Genomic DNA, 20,073 nt, shown 5'->3' with positions numbered 1-20,073 from the left:
TATACTAGGCTTAGCAAACCCCACCACTGAAACTTCTAGCACCTCGAAGAATAAATATGATTTTAAAATACTAATTTTAAAGGGTGTATAAGCTTTGGCTCACCGGAGCTAACGTTTGAGCGCGTTTTGTGTATTCTAGGGTCAAACCACATTTTAAGTAATATTTTGGTCACAAAAATGTTGTAATGTAATTTATACAATTTATAATGGGAACTAATTTTGTTTATATTGTAGAGGCTGAATTGGCAATAAATGCATATCAAAATGCATTCAGCATGAATAAAAATAATTCGATTTTAGCCTCAAAATTAGGAAGAGCTTTTGTAAAAACACACCAGTATTCGTCAGCCCTAAAGTACTATCATGAAGCTATACAAAATCCTGGATGCTCTAGCTTAAAACTAGACTTGGCGGAGCTGTATTTAAAACTAAAGCAATACCAAAACGCGATTGACGCATTGACAGCAGGAGCTAGAAACAAATCACTGTAATTTATTACCAGAAAAAGTGAATTGAAGATGTGACGCACTAATATCAAATTTTTTGCTACAGAAATGATGACAATGTATTGGAACTTCAGTTGTGGACTAAGCAGCTCCTACTGCTGGCACGTGTTTACGAGAAGTCGGGTAATGCTGATGAATCCTTGCAGACGTTGAAAGAAGCTAGAGATAATCAGTATCGGTTGCAGAAAAGGTTCTCTATTGATGCAGACCAATCAGAAACCCTATTCGAACAATACAAGCTTTTGTCCAAGTAAGTGAACTCAATTATATAAGTACAAGCAGGTCTTGCCCGTCTTTGCTGTGCTAAGTAAAATGTGCTTATAATTATAAGTTTATTTACTATATGATATTCTTCTTTCGACGCTCTCTAAAGTTTTTCAAAGAGTTCATTTTCCAAATAGCAAATATAGTACAATAAGTACTATGTATGGTTATACGTACATACATACAAGTACATATGTACATATCTTCGTTACGCACCTGGCGCATGCCAGTCCTGACTTAACTGTGTGCTTCCTCAGCACGTTGTACGCACGGTCGAGTTCTCCCCGAAAAGTTCGACGCGGGACATTTAATTTTGATTTATAAATCGGGACTGTAAAGAAGTTTTGTTTCCAGCCGAGGTAATGCTCAGCTGTCCAGGATCCCTTACATGAAAATTTGTAAGTTGCGGGACCTTGCGACCAAAAGGGCTCGACGCACGCTGTAGGGGACTATTGGCAGCGACACGTGGAATTTGTGTTCATTGGTTGATGCCCGATGAACGAAAATTCGACGCATCTATCAAACTGCTGCCGTCTTGCAATTGTGGTTAATGACGCTGCAATTGCAAGGCGTAACCAATTTGGCTTTGCCGATTTCGCGGTTTATAACACCTTGGCGTTATATCTGCCTGTTAATGGCCCAGCAGATATAACTACCAACATGCCATAATTCCCCGAAATATTAGCCCCACTTCGTTGTACTCCTACTCTAGATGCTGCTAGCCCTAGGATTAACACCAGGATTGTTTTAACTTACATAGATTTTATTTGGTTGTTTAATACTTTGCGACTGATACTCGCACGTCCGTTCGCTGCTGTGGTCACTGGAGAAGAGAGCGAGCTTAAATTTTTGCTCGCCCTTCTAACCTCGTTTTCTTCCGTCCCTTTTCGCTACTTATCGAAAACTCTCTCTGCGTGGGCGGTGATGCCAGCTCGCCTGTTCTCTCTCTATTTACAACACTTATAAAATACCTCTCGTTGTGCAAATTCTAATAATACCGATCCTTCATGATAATGCGCAATATACTAATTATAACTAAATATTTAACTTCATGTGTTCCTGTTTAGTCTTAGCGTAACAATGTGGAATATTAGAGTAATAAGCAAAATAGCAAAATATGGAGTCTTAGATCTAGAAATGTAAAATGAAAACTTAAGGCTAGTAAAACAATGTGCAATATTCAAAAATATAAAATAGTGGATTCAATATAATAATTATAATTTGTGGCGCAGAATTTAACTGCGTCACACCCTCTCCTTTCTTCGGGGGGCCGGTTTGGCGGATATCTGCCCTTCCGTGGACCTGGACATCTGGAATCATTGAATAGGTACGTCTAGCACATTCTATTAAAACTTAGCTGACATGGTTTGCTGGGCTTAATTCTAGATAATACATAGATTAATCAAAAGTATCCGACCGGAATTCTTGAACTAGAACTCCCTGGGCCTTGGGCTTCATAATCGGCGGCCGTGGCTCTGCTGCTTCTTGTCGCGTCACCGAGTCGTAGTCAGATTCCTCGCGTTCTTTAGCCACACCAGTAGTGACGTATAGACTGGCTTCCGTAGCCGTAGTAGTCGATGTAGTAGTAGTGGGTAATGGCGTTTGGGCGGGAGCTGCAGCCATGCGCACCACGTTCGGCGCATCGCAACTCGCAGGCCATCCTGTGCTGGGCAATGAAGTGTTGGTCGGAGTTGCAGCCATGCGCACCGCGTTCGGCGCATCGCAACTCGCAGGCCATCCTGTGCTGGGCAATGATGTGTTGGTCGGAGCTGCAGCCATGCGCACCGCGTTCGGCGCATCGCAACTCGCAGGCCATCCTGAGCTGGGCAATGAAGTGTTGGTCGGAGCTGCAGCCATGCGCACCGCGTTCGGCGCATCGCAACTCGCAGGCCATCCTGTGCTGGGCAATGATGTGTTGGTCGGAGCTGCAGCCATGCGCACCGCGTTCGGCGCATCGCAACTCGCATGCCATCCTGAGCTGGGCAATGAAGTGTTGGTCGGAGCTGCAGCCATGCGCACCGCGTTCGGCGCATCGCAACTCGCAGGCCATCCTGTGCTGGGCAATGATGTGTTGGTCGGAGCTGAAGCAATGCGCACCGCGTTCGGCGCATCGCAACTCGCATGCCATCCTGAGCTGGGCAATGAAGTGTTGGTCGGAGCTGCAGCCATGCGCACCACGTTCGGCGCATCGCAACTCGCAGGCCATCCTGTGCTGGGCAATGAAGTGTTGGTCGGAGTTGCAGCCATGCGCACCGCGTTCGGCGCATCGCAACTCGCAGGCCATCCTGTGCTGGGCAATGATGTGTTGGTCGGAGCTGCAGCCATGCGCACCGCGTTCGGCGCATCGCAACTCGCAGGCCATCCTGAGCTGGGCAATGAAGTGTTGGTCGGAGCTGCAGCCATGCGCACCGCGTTCGGCGCATCGCAACTCGCAGGCCATCCTGAGCTGGGCAATGAAGTGTTGGTCGGAGCTGCAGCCATGCGCACCGCGTTCGGCGCATCGCAACTCGCAGGCCATCCTGTGCTGGGCAATGATGTGTTGGTCGGAGCTGAAGCAATGCGCACCGCGTTCGGCGCATCGCAACTCGCAGGCTATCCTGTGCTGGGCAATGATGTGTTGGTCGGAGCTGCAGCCATGCGCACCGCGTTCGGCGCATCGCAACTCGCAGGCCATCCTTGATTACTATTGTTGTCTAGGACTGGGGAGTTCCATGTACCGTCCCCGCTGGATCCCCTGTTGAGCGGAGACGCTGCTCGTTTCCCGATGCTCGCTGTGGGCAACAGGCAAGGGTTCGTACGCCTCGCCGACCACATTCCCAGCAGAACAGTACCCGTCTGTTACGGCACTGATCCTGGAAATGGCCCTGCTGGCCACAATTCCTGCATGCTCGTCGAGCGTCGCCCGGAACATGCGAGTCCTGCGTCATCATCTGGTTCGCTGCCTCCCGACTGCTACCTTGCTGCATCCCAGGTACCGCCAACGTCATCATTGGTGGTTCGAGCTGCGGCATCGGTCGCTGTCGGAAAGGATTGCGCGGCGTCTCGAATGTTGTTGGTCTCGTGTTGTTGTCGCGCCCATATGTTGCAGCTACAGGCGTGTGCGGCCTCCTTGGCGAAGTGTTGACGAAGGGTGCGGCCATGGGTGTGCGCCTCTGACCACGCTGGTTGACACTTTCTAACTCTCCGATGAGTTGGATCAGATGAGGCAGCATCCGGAACTCATGGCGGCGTACATATAGCTGAAATTCTTTTCATAGATACGATCTAGTTCTTGGGCCTCGGTGTACCCCGCATGGTGCATAAGTGCGCGTAGCTGTACCACGAAATCTCTAAAACTCTCCCCCTCAACTTGGAAGCGAGTTCTTATCTCGTCTTCTAGCCGCTGAAAATATTTAAAGGGCAGGAAAAATTCTCAAAATTCTCTTCGGAAGATTGTCTATGTTACATTCTGTAGCCGGCTTGTGCGGAACCAGAACGCAGCTTTCTCCGTTAGAACCTCTGGCATGGCGCGTGGTAGATCGTCGAACTCGAGGTCGTAGGATACAGCCCTTTCTTCGAGTTGTTCGATAAATGCCAGTGGGTCTGTACGCCCATTAAAACGAAGTCCCCATTTCCTTATGCGCTCTGGACTTGCATTATAAGGTATCATTGAGGCCATAGCGTTGCCTGCCGCGGATCGGTTCTGGTTGGGTTCATCGAAGCGTATTGCACGACTTGCATTCGATGGGTTTGGCTTTGGTTGCCAATTTGGAAACAGCCGATCATTAATGGGTGAGAGGTATGCAGGCGAAGCAGTTCCGGGTATCTGGAAATCACGAGGCGCACTCGTCATCGATGTGCACGGCAATTGTCCTGGCTCCGGAACTGGGGCCGGTACGGACTTCGACGTATAATGCCGTTCAAGGTCCGCCAAGCGAGCCCAAGTTTCGCGCTGCAATGCTCTCCCTACAATGAAAGTTGCGAAGTTCTGCTTCAAATCGTCGAGCTGGTTCGCCTTGTTGAACCCGAACTCGACTGAGAACTCTTCCAGTTCCGCTTACGAACGGCCATAAATCCAGCCGGTTCCCACCCCTGGGTTTCTAGTGACTACTGGAACGTACTCACCCTGAACTTCTGGATTCATCTTTGCTCACTTTATTTCTTTTGTTCTCTTATTGTCTTCTTATTGTTTGTTGCTTGGTTTTTGTTTCACTGTTTCTAATGCTTGCTTGCGTTGTATTGTTTTGTTTCACTTTTATGGTGGCATGGATTTTGTGTTAGATTAGATTTGTTTTATTTATTTATTTATTTATATTTATTTAATTTGTATTTATTGTTGTCGCATTTGCACAGGAACAAAAAATAACACACAAAAAAAATAATGGTAACAGTGAACCGGTTCCGTTAACCAGTTCTGAACGGTGCACATCACTGACGGCTTTGCACATCACTGATAACGTCACTGCCTCTATGCACTTTTCGTTCGCACATTTCGGTTTTATTCTTTATTTGTCACTGTTGCATTGTTGTGTTTCAAGCTCCGACAACTGCCCACCAGTTAGCCTCAATGATATTACAATCCCAGAAGAAGACACTCCCAAATATCTTGGCATCACCCTCGACAGGAGGCTAACGTGGAAACCGCACCTGCAAAAGAAGCGCCGCCAGGCAGAAGACCGCATTAAAGCGTTCTACTGGCTTATGGGTAGGAGATCCAAGCTGCCGACGTCATCAAAGCTTCTTGTATACAAGGCGATTATCAGGCCAATCTGGACATATGGTATCCAATTGTGGGGCACCGCCTGTAAAACTAATTTCCGAATTATACAGACATTCGAGAACAAATCTCTCCGCATCGCCACCAGCGCTCATCCTCTGCACGACAACGACACCATTCATGAAGTCCTCAGCTTGCCTTGGGTGAAGGACGAAGTTAAGAAAATCAGCAAGCGGTACATGCAGAGGCTACATGACCACCCCAACAACTTGGCGATGAACTTGCTGGACAACAGCGAACGGACCAGGAGGCTGCTCAGGCCCCATCCTCTGGACCTCCCCAGGGACTAGCCGGATACTACAACCACATACTAAATGAAATAATAAACTGTAAAGTTTATCTTTATCCAATTTAATGATTGTCCATGATGGACAGTTTTAAATAAAATATACTCTGCTATTAAAAAAAAAAAAATGTTGCTTGTTGGTATACTCGTTGTTCTTTTTCTGGTTGGCTTAATTTTGTATAGTTGCATGTACATATGTTCACTGTGTTACTTGTATGCCCACTTCGTCAGTTTTATACACACCGAAAAAAATATGTAAAAAAAGAATATATTTTCTTGTGTTGCCACATTTCACTGTTTCATGCTGTCTCGCTGTGTTCACTGTACTTCTTGGTCGTTGCTCGTTTCATGTGATTTTATTTATTTCACCATGTATAAATTTTGTTTTCTCGTGTTGCACATGTTACTTTCTTGTCATTGTCGATTTTGCTTGAATCACTTGTTGTTTTTCACTTGTTGTCGCTGCCCTGCACGACGGCGGCGTCGGCGTCAGGAGAGCGCGAGCGGGATCATGAGAGACGGCAGCCGATGTCGGCTGCGCTGGTCATCGCGTGTCGCGAGCCGTTAGGCTGAGCGTTGAATTTGCACGTATGTGTGTTTGTGCGTGTGTTAAACCCTTGCTTATTATGGGGCTTTAATCCATATTTCCCTTTATTTTTCTTCGCTTTGTCGCCAAGGTCCCTGCTCGGGAGCCACTTGTAAAGAATTTTTGTTTCCAGCCGAGGTAATTCTCAGCTGTCCAGGATCCCTTACATGAAAATTTGTAAGTTGCGGGACCTTGCGACCAAAAGGGCTCGACGCACGCTGTAGGGGACTATTGGCAGCGACACGTGGAATTTGCGTTCATTGGTTGATGCCCGATGAACGAAAATTCGACGCATCTATCAAACTGCTGCCGTCTTGCAATTGTGGTTAAAGACGCTGCAATTGCAAGGCGTCACCAATTTGGCTCTGCCGATTTCGCGGTTTATAACACCTTGGCGTTATATCTGCCTGTTAATGGCCCAGCAGATAGACCTACCAACATGCCATAATTCCACGAAATATTAGCCCCACTTCGTTGTACTCCTACTCTAGATGCTGCTGGCCCTATGCTACACACATTTAACACCAGGATTGTTTTAACTTACATAGATTTTATTTGGTTGTTTAATACTTTGCGGCTGATACTCGCACGTCCGTTCGCTGCTGTCACTGGAGAAGAGAGCGAGTTTACATTTTTGCTCGTCCTTCTAACCTCGTTTTCTTCCGTCCCTTTTCGCTACTTATCGAAAACTCTCTCTGCGTGGGCGGTGATGCCAGCTCGCCTGTTCTCTCTCTATTTACAACACTTATAAAATACCTTTCGTTGTGCAAATTCTAATAATACCGGTCCTTCATGACAATCATAGAAATGGATAATGCGCAATATACTAATTATAACTAAATATTTAACTTCATGTGTTCCTGTTTAGTGTTAGCGTAACGTAACAATGTGCAATATTAGAGTAATAAGAAAAATAGCAAAATATGGAGTCTTAGATCTAGAAATGTTCAATGAAAACTTAAGGCTAGTAAAACAATGTGCAATATTCAAAAATATAAAATAGTGGATTCAATATAATAATTATAATTTGTGGCGCAGAATTTAACTGCGTCACAGGACGTCCCGCCAAAATTGGAACGTTCGGCAATGCTGATATGTACATACATTTAAATTTTTCATGCAGGCGTTATCGGCCTTACATACATATATAAGTATGTATTAAATTTTTTAATTCAACACTAATTTGTGTCTTCAATTCCAAATATGATTGTTGTGAATGTAAAAGGTGTGTTTCTGCTTTTGTAAATCACATGAATACACTCACAAAATAGGCTTAACGGTAAATGACTCTTAGATTTATTCAGAATACATTTGTAGCGTTGTTAGCTAACACTAAAACGGTAAGTCGCTGTAAATATGCGATCAGCTGAGATGCTAGAGATGGGCATGTGTCGGATTATAAAAACCAAGTTGATCTGTGTAGAAATGCAGAATTTTCAAAAAAACTTTGGATCTCGTTTTTTCCCCTTTGGAGCTCGAATTTTCCAAAATCTTCTTAGTGCGCACCTACACTATGATAGGATACTTGACCCCAAATTTCAGCTTTCTAGCTCTTACCGTTTGGGCTGTGGGCTGTTGACATTTTTTTTACAAGAAAACTCCCATATTTCAGGCCCCCAAGAAAAATTTCAAAAAACCAAGTATCCAGTTTTACTTGGAATTTTTCTAAAACTAAGTTGAAGTTAATCAGATGTAAATTGTAGATTTTTCATTTCAGATTTTCCACAATCCCTTCTTCTCACCTACACCATAAAAACCAACTTGTGTCCAATTTTCAGCCTCCCTCTTACCGTTTGGGCTGTGCGTTCGGGGGAAATCAAGCTCCAAAGTTTGTTTGAAAATTCTGCATTTCTGCACAGATCAACTTGGTTTTTATAATCTATAAAAAATACAAACAAAACTGCATACTCGAAATTTGTGTTGGAGCTTGAATTATTGGGGTTTTTTTCACTATTTTTCAAATGAAATCTTTGTATTATAAATATTATCTGATCGATTTCAAATTTTGTATCCGTAATCAACATAACATAACATATATTTACAAATTGGCATTCAACGATTTTCGAAATATAGAAATATGTTTTTTGCTTGCCATATGCAGCAACAACAAATAACCAAGAACGCAAATAGTTTAGGACATCACATACACACACAACAAGCAACAGTTCCTGTCTTGTGTGTGGTTCTCTACGTACGGGTGAAAAATCATGCATGCATATGTTCATAAGTATGTATGGATGTGTATGTACTATATATAGCATGTATTTACATTCGTATGTATGTATGTACTAGCGGCCCGATACGTGCTTCGCTACGTATAAAGTGAAACAAGAAAAGAATGCTAAAGTCGAGCAAGCTCAACTCTTAAATATCCTGTACCTCCCACCAAAAAGGAAAAAATGAAAAAAATTTTTTGTAATAATTTAAAAAAATAATATTAATTTAATTATTTAATTAAATTAAAGACATGTTCATGTACAGTTTCAACAGCATACATTTACATCAGAGATGTACACGCAGACATCTCTGCTTGTTTATATGCGTGTATGTATGCAGCACAAAGTTGAATCCAATCAGCTGCCGGCAGAACTGCAGGCAGCGCATGATCATCGATTTTATTTATGGCTATAACTTTCTTCACAATGGACCTATCATGATGAAATTTGGCACACGGACACATTAGTACTAACTGGATGTACCTACCAAAATTGATTTCAAAATTCCAAGAATTACGGAATTTATAAGCAAAAACACGAATTGTGGGGGGGGGGGGGGCGTGTATCAGAATAAAAAATAAACTTGACCTGCCTAGGACTTAGGGGAACCTCGATACCAAGTTTGATCAAGAATATATATACTTTGTGGGATCTGCCACGCCTCCTTCTGTGTGTTACATACATGCGCACAAAACTAGTATAGCCTTTCACCCTTTGGGTACAGGCTATAACAACCTTCAGATTCAAGCAATGCAGTGGCATACCAGCAGATTCCAATGAATTTAAAACTTCAATTGGATAATTCATTGCCTTATCATGATTCTTAACACTGTCAATTTATATTTCGTGACTACACCTGGCAGTTTCGTTTGAATTTGAAAATTAATGACATTAATATGAATGTTCATCGGTGCTAAAATGGCGCTTTCTCTTAACCAATCATGATTTCTGTAATTCTGAAGAATATTCGGAAAAACATTCCATCAATTCATTTATCGATTGTGCAATTGTACAAAAATTGTTCGGTACAGGGATCCATCCGTTGGTACTGTCGATTTGTATTTTGCCATCACCAATTTCTAGCAATTGTTTTGAAAACTCATGGGCAGCTTGGTCATTTTGTACATACATATGTATCTCTAAAGAACTGATGACTTCAAACAGGCATTTATTTCATCAGCAGGAGTTGATCGAGAAATGACAAGCAAAATCAAAGCACCTCCAAAAAGCTGTTGATTACCACGTAAATCTTGCATTGTTCGATTAAAAGCAGAATTTCTCGAAATATTGCAAGTTGGAGTTTCAATTACCTGTACACTCAATTGCAATTTTTATGCAGAGTGCGCGGTCCGACCACCTTCTAATAATGTAGCAGCAATTCGCGAAGATGGAAGGGCCAATACAATTTTCTGTTCCTATCGAATAGTCGCTAAAATCAATGATATAACGAATGTTTGCCTGTACCACCAGGAGCATCCAAGAAATATAATCCACCTGCATTATTGGAAACGGCTTGCATGATTGTGTCATATATGTACATGTTTTTGGTGAATATTCAATTTGGTTATATTCAATTGTACAAATAAACGCAAATCATTAGAATTGAATTCCTGCTCACGTTGCAATTCACGATCAAATAAATCATGCATATCACGATTTGGTGCGGTCATACCCAATTGTACTAATGCTTTATTTGCAATCGTTAGACACATATCTTCAATCATTATCAAAGCTTCGTTGTACATTTCCAAGTTAATCAACAAATCAGGATTTCTTTCATGTTGACGCATACGAATTAAAATATCTTCTGCCATATAATGTTTATATTTGTTCCATAATTCAAGTGGATTTAATAGCATACATGTTGATAATATAGTGCAAATAGCATGCGTATTTGTTGTGGATGAGCTGAAGTAGATGCATCATGAAGTGTTGAATACCAATGTGAATCATCATCCTCCAACAAATACAAATATGTTTAACACAAATGACCATTGACTGTTCTCAATTTTTGAAATGATTTTGGGCCATTGACGTTAACTAATAACAATCGCAAATAAAAACACTCAGCATTGTTTGGATGTACTGTATATATTCTCCCAATTGCATCCGTTTGGAAAATGCCTAGATGCCCATCGACTGCTTTTCTTTTTTTACGTGTTTGAAATTTTTTTCGATGACACATTCCATGTGTAATACTGAGGCACTTCAGAATATAAGAAATTTATCGCCAATGTATTAGTTTCGCATAATTTGAAAAAAGAGGTTACGTAGTCGCTGGTGGTGGTGCTGCTCTTTCCAATACATTTTCTTCATTGAAATAAACACATTGGCCATTCTGAAGATGCACAGCCAAGTGAACAACTATAGAATGTCTTTCGTACATTGGAAACGACATAATCCTCCAGACAGCTTCATTACTATGTACTAATATAGTACCCCATTTGATACTGAGTAATTTAATCATTTCTATTATCACCAGCAACACCGAAAACAGTCATATCGCTCTCTACATACTTGCAAATATATTTAATGGATTTCACTGAATTACAATACTCCACATTTATATGATAACAAAATGTGATAAATGAATAACCGCTCGGCCGATTTTGTACAAACTTCACATAAACCATCTACTAAATAGTCCGAACAAAGCTTTAACATTTGGTTTCGATAGGTGAGCTCCGTTCGTGAGTTATAATATTACAACGAAAAGTGGCATTGATTTTTATATATAAAAGATGTACAAGTATGTATACATTGCACATTGGCAAAAACACAAAAAAAATTTTAAAATATCTTTATGGTTACTATATTTCTTCTAGTAAATAATTGTTCCTCCTCATCGAAAATATTTTATTTACATTTTATTATGAAGCCCTTGTTTTATGCCAGCCCGTCAAAGTCAGGTGTTTGTGACAGGCGCTGTTTGCACTCAGTCTGATTCCAAAATTTGTAAATATTTAATTTATTTATTTATTTCGTTTGGAAAAGCTCTCTTCTTTTCACTGGGCTTGCGCAGAAAAACTTCAAAATTCTGTTTCAGAAAATGTTTTGATGGACATTAAAATGTAAATAAACAATTTTATTGTCAACAGGCTGCTAAAAAAAGCCTAAAGAAATGTTCGATTTAAACAACAAAATGTTAGCTGGCTTGCACAAGATATAACATTTTATTCAAGAAGGGATAATAATGGCAAGGAAATTCACGACAAAAAAAAATTGGCTTCCGAACTTTCTAAAGAAAATTCAACTCATCTCCTTATTATTCTGCTAAGAAGACAAATGATAAAAAAAATTTCACATATTCTGAAGGCTATCATTGAAAGAACCACTACAATTAGCACCTGAAGAGGCCTTAGCATTTATAATAGAAAATTCGTTTTCGAAGCAGCAATATAACATACGTATAAAGAACAGGAGGCTAAGGAAAACTGCCGGCCTATAGATATAAGCGTCTCAGAAACTGTTGCCGAAGTGCCGCTGCAGAACTTACTTGACCACACTGCATCTCATCACGAATAATTTTATATAAGAATTCAGTACTTGAGCAATTTATTGATATACAAGGTGCGTACCAAAGTAAACAGGACTTTTTGAATCTAGCGCCTCCTGGTGCCGCTTTCTATATGTCGACTGGTGCGTTAGAATCTGCTATCTTTATCGATTGTCCAGTGAGAATTTCATGACCTTTCATTGATTGGAAGTGAAGTTATTGCGTTTTAAGTGTCAGTATGTTTGTGTTATCGGTGCGCAAATGAGCTTCGAACAAAGAGCCAACATTAAATTTTGTTTTAAAATTGGTAAAACTTTCACCGGAACGTTTCAATTGATGAAACAAGTTTATGGCGATGATTGCCTATCCCGTAGCAGAGTGCACGAGTGGTTTCAACGTTTTCAAAATTCCAAGAATTACGGAATTTATAAGCAAAAACACGAATTGTGGGGGGGGGGGGGGGGGCGTGTATCAGAATAAAAAATAAACTTGACCTGCCTAGGACTTAGGGGAACCTCGATACCAAGTTTGATCAAGAATATATATACTTTGTGGGATCTGCCACGCCTCCTTCTGTGTGTTACATACATGCGCACAAAACTAGTATAGCCTTTCACCCTTTGGGTACAGGCTATAACAACCTTCAGATTCAAGCAATGCAGTGGCATACCAGCAGATTCCAATGAATTTAAAACTTCAATTGGATAATTCATTGCCTTATCATGATTCTTAACACTGTCAATTTATATTTCGTGACTACACCTGGCAGTTTCGTTTGAATTTGAAAATTAATGACATTAATATGAATGTTCATCGGTGCTAAAATGGCGCTTTCTCTTAACCAATCATGATTTCTGTAATTCTGAAGAATATTCGGAAAAACATTCCATCAATTCATTTATCGATTGTGCAATTGTACAAAAATTGTTCGGTACAGGGATCCATCCGTTGGTACTGTCGATTTGTATTTTGCCATCACCAATTTCTAGCAATTGTTTTGAAAACTCATGGGCAGCTTGGTCATTTTGTACATACATATGTATCTCTAAAGAACTGATGACTTCAAACAGGCATTTATTTCATCAGCAGGAGTTGATCGAGAAATGACAAGCAAAATCAAAGCACCTCCAAAAAGCTGTTGATTACCACGTAAATCTTGCATTGTTCGATTAAAAGCAGAATTTCTCGAAATATTGCAAGTTGGAGTTTCAATTACCTGTACACTCAATTGCAATTTTTATGCAGAGTGCGCGGTCCGACCACCTTCTAATAATGTAGCAGCAATTCGCGAAGATGGAAGGGCCAATACAATTTTCTGTTCCTATCGAATAGTCGCTAAAATCAATGATATAACGAATGTTTGCCTGTACCACCAGGAGCATCCAAGAAATATAATCCACCTGCATTATTGGAAACGGCTTGCATGATTGTGTCATATATGTACATGTTTTTGGTGAATATTCAATTTGGTTATATTCAATTGTACAAATAAACGCAAATCATTAGAATTGAATTCCTGCTCACGTTGCAATTCACGATCAAATAAATCATGCATATCACGATTTGGTGCGGTCATACCCAATTGTACTAATGCTTTATTTGCAATCGTTAGACACATATCTTCAATCATTATCAAAGCTTCGTTGTACATTTCCAAGTTAATCAACAAATCAGGATTTCTTTCATGTTGACGCATACGAATTAAAATATCTTCTGCCATATAATGTTTATATTTGTTCCATAATTCAAGTGGATTTAATAGCATACATGTTGATAATATAGTGCAAATAGCATGCGTATTTGTTGTGGATGAGCTGAAGTAGATGCATCATGAAGTGTTGAATACCAATGTGAATCATCATCCTCCAACAAATACAAATATGTTTAACACAAATGACCATTGACTGTTCTCAATTTTTGAAATGATTTTGGGCCATTGACGTTAACTAATAACAATCGCAAATAAAAACACTCAGCATTGTTTGGATGTACTGTATATATTCTCCCAATTGCATCCGTTTGGAAAATGCCTAGATGCCCATCGACTGCTTTTCTTTTTTTACGTGTTTGAAATTTTTTTCGATGACACATTCCATGTGTAATACTGAGGCACTTCAGAATATAAGAAATTTATCGCCAATGTATTAGTTTCGCATAATTTGAAAAAAGAGGTTACGTAGTCGCTGGTGGTGGTGCTGCTCTTTCCAATACATTTTCTTCATTGAAATAAACACATTGGCCATTCTGAAGATGCACAGCCAAGTGAACAACTATAGAATGTCTTTCGTACATTGGAAACGACATAATCCTCCAGACAGCTTCATTACTATGTACTAATATAGTACCCCATTTGATACTGAGTAATTTAATCATTTCTATTATCACCAGCAACACCGAAAACAGTCATATCGCTCTCTACATACTTGCAAATATATTTAATGGATTTCACTGAATTACAATACTCCACATTTATATGATAACAAAATGTGATAAATGAATAACCGCTCGGCCGATTTTGTACAAACTTCACATAAACCATCTACTAAATAGTCCGAACAAAGCTTTAACATTTGGTTTCGATAGGTGAGCTCCGTTCGTGAGTTATAATATTACAACGAAAAGTGGCATTGATTTTTATATATAAAAGATGTACAAGTATGTATACATTGCACATTGGCAAAAACACAAAAAAAATTTTAAAATATCTTTATGGTTACTATATTTCTTCTAGTAAATAATTGTTCCTCCTCATCGAAAATATTTTATTTACATTTTATTATGAAGCCCTTGTTTTATGCCAGCCCGTCAAAGTCAGGTGTTTGTGACAGGCGCTGTTTGCACTCAGTCTGATTCCAAAATTTGTAAATATTTAATTTATTTATTTATTTCGTTTGGAAAAGCTCTCTTCTTTTCACTGGGCTTGCGCAGAAAAACTTCAAAATTCTGTTTCAGAAAATGTTTTGATGGACATTAAAATGTAAATAAACAATTTTATTGTCAACAGGCTGCTAAAAAAAGCCTAAAGAAATGTTCGATTTAAACAACAAAATGTTAGCTGGCTTGCACAAGATATAACATTTTATTCAAGAAGGGATAATAATGGCAAGGAAATTCACGACAAAAAAAAATTGGCTTCCGAACTTTCTAAAGAAAATTCAACTCATCTCCTTATTATTCTGCTAAGAAGACAAATGATAAAAAAAATTTCACATATTCTGAAGGCTATCATTGAAAGAACCACTACAATTAGCACCTGAAGAGGCCTTAGCATTTATAATAGAAAATTCGTTTTCGAAGCAGCAATATAACATACGTATAAAGAACAGGAGGCTAAGGAAAACTGCCGGCCTATAGATATAAGCGTCTCAGAAACTGTTGCCGAAGTGCCGCTGCAGAACTTACTTGACCACACTGCATCTCATCACGAATAATTTTATATAAGAATTCAGTACTTGAGCAATTTATTGATATACAAGGTGCGTACCAAAGTAAACAGGACTTTTTGAATCTAGCGCCTCCTGGTGCCGCTTTCTATATGTCGACTGGTGCGTTAGAATCTGCTATCTTTATCGATTGTCCAGTGAGAATTTCATGACCTTTCATTGATTGGAAGTGAAGTTATTGCGTTTTAAGTGTCAGTATGTTTGTGTTATCGGTGCGCAAATGAGCTTCGAACAAAGAGCCAACATTAAATTTTGTTTTAAAATTGGTAAAACTTTCACCGGAACGTTTCAATTGATGAAACAAGTTTATGGCGATGATTGCCTATCCCGTAGCAGAGTGCACGAGTGGTTTCAACGTTTTCAAAGTGGTCGTGAGGACATAAATTACGATCAACATGTGGGCCAATCAAAATTAGTGATCACCGAAAATTCCATCGAAACTGTGCATGAATTCATCAAAAATCAGCCGAAATCATCATTGAAATTGATGGAAATGGAATTGAACATATCTAAAACATCGATTTATCGCATTTTCCCCGAACATTTGGGCTTACGAAAGGTGTGTGCACGGTTTGTTCCGCACAAATTTAATGACGACCAAAAATTGCTCTCATCGATCGACGCTTGTGACCGATTATTTGACCAAAAATCACATTTTAACCATTAACCACTCGCCGTATTCACCTGATATGGCACCGTGCGACTTCACACGAGATATACACAGCACACACAAAAACACACATACACGCATAATTATTCTACACATTTGTACAGAGTATTTCAAAGTCGGGACACCCGACCTTAGCTTCTCTACTTGTTATACTTAATGCAGTTTTTTATGTGGGCGGTGAGGAAGGCGTGGTTGCAGCGCTAATAAAATTAATTCAAAATTCACAAATAATATGAGCCGTAAATTCTCCAAGTTTTAAGTTTCTAGTTTTAAAATTCTAGTTTTTGGCAAAAAAAAAAAAAGAAGGCGATTCCGCCCAATGTGCATTGGACATTCGAACACTGGTGTTTAATTGTAATAAATAGTTTTCTATGGTGTTAAATCCAATTTGTAAAATGAGTTCAAGTTCAAGTTATTGGCTCGCACTTCTTTCGTTTTGATCACTTACGCCTGTTAATTGCAAAGGCAAAATGCCAAAAGTTTACAGTTACTGTGGCTAGGCAACGACTGGGTAAGCGATAGTAAAGCGAAACCGAAAACCAACCTACGCATATTCTGCTTCGCATTGCGGGAAGATATACATACATATGTATGTAAGGTGGCTATACACAAGACAGCTGGCAACCCTGGGTTATCGCGATGGTAACGACCCGGTGGCAGCATAGGGACACACTCGGTGAAAAACTCGGCAGATGCAAGACGTCGGCTGTAGCTTACTATAAAGTCGTCTAACATTTTTAAGTTGATTTTTGTAACCCTCTCTATTAACAGTTGTTCAATTCATTCGATTCATTATTATAACTCTAATTTGATATTTGATTAAACATTATTATAAACTCATCCTTACATTTGGGGGCTTAACCAGTCGAACCTAATCATGGCAAAATACGCGAGATAAATATAAAGCTGGAAGTGGAGTGACAAAGTGGTAACCTGTTGTGTTCAAAGGCTATTTATTTGTAATTTCGAACATTAAAAGTTGTACAGTTGAAAGTTGTTACGTTGCAAACAGTTGTGAAATTACATTAAAGACGCCAAACGTTGTCTCAAGGCCAGAAAGAGTGCGTTGCGAAACTCCAGTATACAGATCGAATTTACTGTTATTCGCCGAATAGTCGCCATTATTGTTCGTTGTGTTTGGGTGTGTGTGTTCTTGTAAATATGCCAAAAACGAAGCGGACACCGCGCAAAAAAGAAGTAGCTAAAGCAGAAGAGCAAGAAGTAGATAGCGGAGAAGAGCAAGAAGTAAATAGAACAGAAAAACTAGAAGTAATGAGAGCAGAGGAGCAAGAAAGTGTGAAAGAGAGCGTAGCAGAGATGTCGCGCGAAAAAGTAGCGAGTACGCTACCAGTAGACAATAACAGTGGTGTCAGCATGCAATTGCAACAGCTAATTCAATTAATGGCATTAAAAATTGAAGTCGACGATCAAAGAGAAAAACAGGTGAAAATTTCGGCCAACAATTTTGAGAAAATTGTGAATGATTTTGACGGCTGTTCAGTCCCAGTGCGAAAATGGTTCGAGATTTTTGAACGTAACGCCGAAGCATATGAGTTGTCGGAAAAATAAAAATATGTCCAAGCGAGAGCCAAAATGTGCGGTACGGCTAAATTGTTTCTAGAGTCGGAAGGTGTGAGCGACTTTGACGATTTAAAAGAAAAACTAATTGAGGAGTTTGAGTGCAGCCACAATAGTGCCGATATTCATCAATTGTTGTCCGAGCGTAAAAAGAGAAAATCAGAGTCGTTACATGAGTACCTATTGCACATGAAGAACTTGGCAAGCATGGGCAATATAGAAGAAGCAGCCGTGTTGAGACATATTGTAAATAGTCTGCAAATTAAAAGCGAGTTCAAATGCGCCATGTATCGTTGCAAGACATACAAATCGCTGAAAGAAGAATACGAGATTTTTGAGCTGGTTCATGAACACCAGAAGAAAAGTACAGACAAAAGGAACATCGAAAGTTATACAGCTGCAAATACAAAGAAAGAGGTGGACAGTGTAAATAAGAAGGGATTTTGTTTTAATTGCGGATCAGCAGAACACAAAAGAAAAGACTGCACTTTTGAAACAAAATGTTTTAGCTGTAACGGCATATATCACGTGATTGTCCAAAGAACGCCAAAAAGGTGCATGTAGTTTCCGAGGCTAGGCGTCTGAAAACTATAAACATAAACGGCGTGAGCATGGAATGCCTTATAGATACAGGAGCCGACGTATCTATCGTGAATGAATGTATGCTTAAAAAGCTGGGCAAAATTAAAGTGTTTAATATCACGTCATTGCTGCGCGGCTTGGGCAATGCAAACACAAAACCAGTGGGATTTTTTGAGGCACATGTTGAAGTCGACGGTTTGCGCACTGAACACAAATTTTTGATTGTAGCCGATTGCAAGATGGCATACAATTCATTGTTGGGTTTTGATTTCATAAAGAAATTCAGGTTGTCGATCGACTCCAAGGGATTTTGGTTTCATAGTCATGAGTCTGAACAGATGTTTTTGAAGACCAAAACACAATCTCAGTGCCGCAGCAGTATCGTGGAGAGGTTGAAAAGTTAATCAAATGCAGCTACAAGCCTGTAGAAGAACCTCTACAATGTCCGGTGAAGTTGAAAATTGTTCCAGATGGCATTGTAAAGCCATTTCGCCAGGCACCGAGTCGCCTATCACCAGTGGAAGCGGAAGCTGTAAAAAAGCAAGTAGAAGAATGGCTGGAAAAAGGGGTTGTACGTGAGTCATCATCACACGTGGCCAGCCGAATCGTCGTAGTTCAAAAAAAGGATCGAACACTAAGGGTATGCGTCGATTATCGTAAACTAAATAGTATGGTTTTGCAGGATCGATTCACCCTGCCCCTGATAGAAGACGTTTTGGAAAAACTGCAGGCTGCAAAATTCTTTACGATTATGGACTTGGAAAATGGGTTTTTCCATGTGCCTGTGGAGGAAAACAGCAAAGCGTTGATAGCCTTCGTAACAAAAGATGGTCCTTTTGAGTTTAACAGAGCTCCGTTTGGCTTTCGAAACTCACCAGCAGCCTTCATACGCTTCGTCAACCATATTTTCCAAAAACTGATGAATGAAGACGTTATGCAGCTTTATATGGACGATATTGTTATATATGCCGGCTCAGTTGAAGAATGCATGCACAAAACGAAAAGAGTATTGGAAACAGCAGCCATATACGATTTAAAAATAAAATGGAAGAAATGTGATTTTCTCCAGCAACGCATACATTTTCTTGGTCATTTGGTCGAAAATGGAAAGGTTTGGCCTGGACCGGATAAAACAACAGCTGTCAGTCGTTTCGCAATTCCTAAAAATATTAAAGATGTACAGTCGTTTCTTGGTTTGACCGGGTTCTTCAGAAAGTTCATACCGCACTATGCTGATATAACGCGACCGCTCACGAACCTGCTGAGAAAAAATGTTGAGTTCGATATTGGCGTTGCAGAAATAGAGGCCATTCAAAGCTTGAAGAACGTATTAACGGGTGAGCCGGTGCTGCACATATACTCAAGAGAAGCGCCGACTGAATTGCACACTGACGCGTCGTGCAAGGGATTTGAAGCAATGTTGATGCAGTGGTTTGACGGAAGGCTCCATCCCGTTCATTTTTGGAGCAAAAAAACATCGTTGCCTGAATCAAAGAAGCATAGCTATGCATTGGAGATTAAAGCAGCTTACCTGGCAATCAAAAAATTTCGTCACTATTTACTGGGAGTCCGATTTAAGTTGGTAACGGACTGTTCAGCGTTCAAGCACACTACAACCAAAGAAGAGATGCCAAGAGACGTGGAGCAGTGGATACCTTATATACAAGGCTTCGCCCCAGACATAGAACAT

The 20,073-nt window shown here is 40.3% G+C and overlaps 1 protein-coding gene across 4 annotated transcripts in view; it reads left to right on the top strand.

The window, feature by feature from the left end:
- The window catches only part of LOC115629994 (tetratricopeptide repeat protein 21B-like), a 214,550-nt gene that overhangs the window by 37,017 nt on the left and 157,460 nt on the right, over positions 1 to 20,073 (top strand). For all 4 annotated transcript variants that reach the window (XM_030526620.1, XM_030526623.1, XM_030526622.1 and 1 more), the window contains exons 3-4: positions 235 to 487; positions 553 to 756. In XM_030526620.1, the coding sequence (XP_030382480.1) occupies positions 235 to 487; positions 553 to 756 (457 nt within the window). The remainder of the gene's footprint in view (positions 1 to 234; positions 488 to 552; positions 757 to 20,073) is intronic.

The sequence above is a fragment of the Scaptodrosophila lebanonensis genome, unplaced genomic scaffold (genome assembly GCF_003285725.1).
Source record: "Scaptodrosophila lebanonensis strain 11010-0011.00,11010-0021.00 unplaced genomic scaffold, SlebRS2 tig00000197-arrow-arrow-pilon, whole genome shotgun sequence".
NCBI lineage: Eukaryota > Metazoa > Arthropoda > Insecta > Diptera > Drosophilidae > Scaptodrosophila > Scaptodrosophila lebanonensis.
This window is presented reverse-complemented; position numbering and strand designations above follow the sequence as displayed.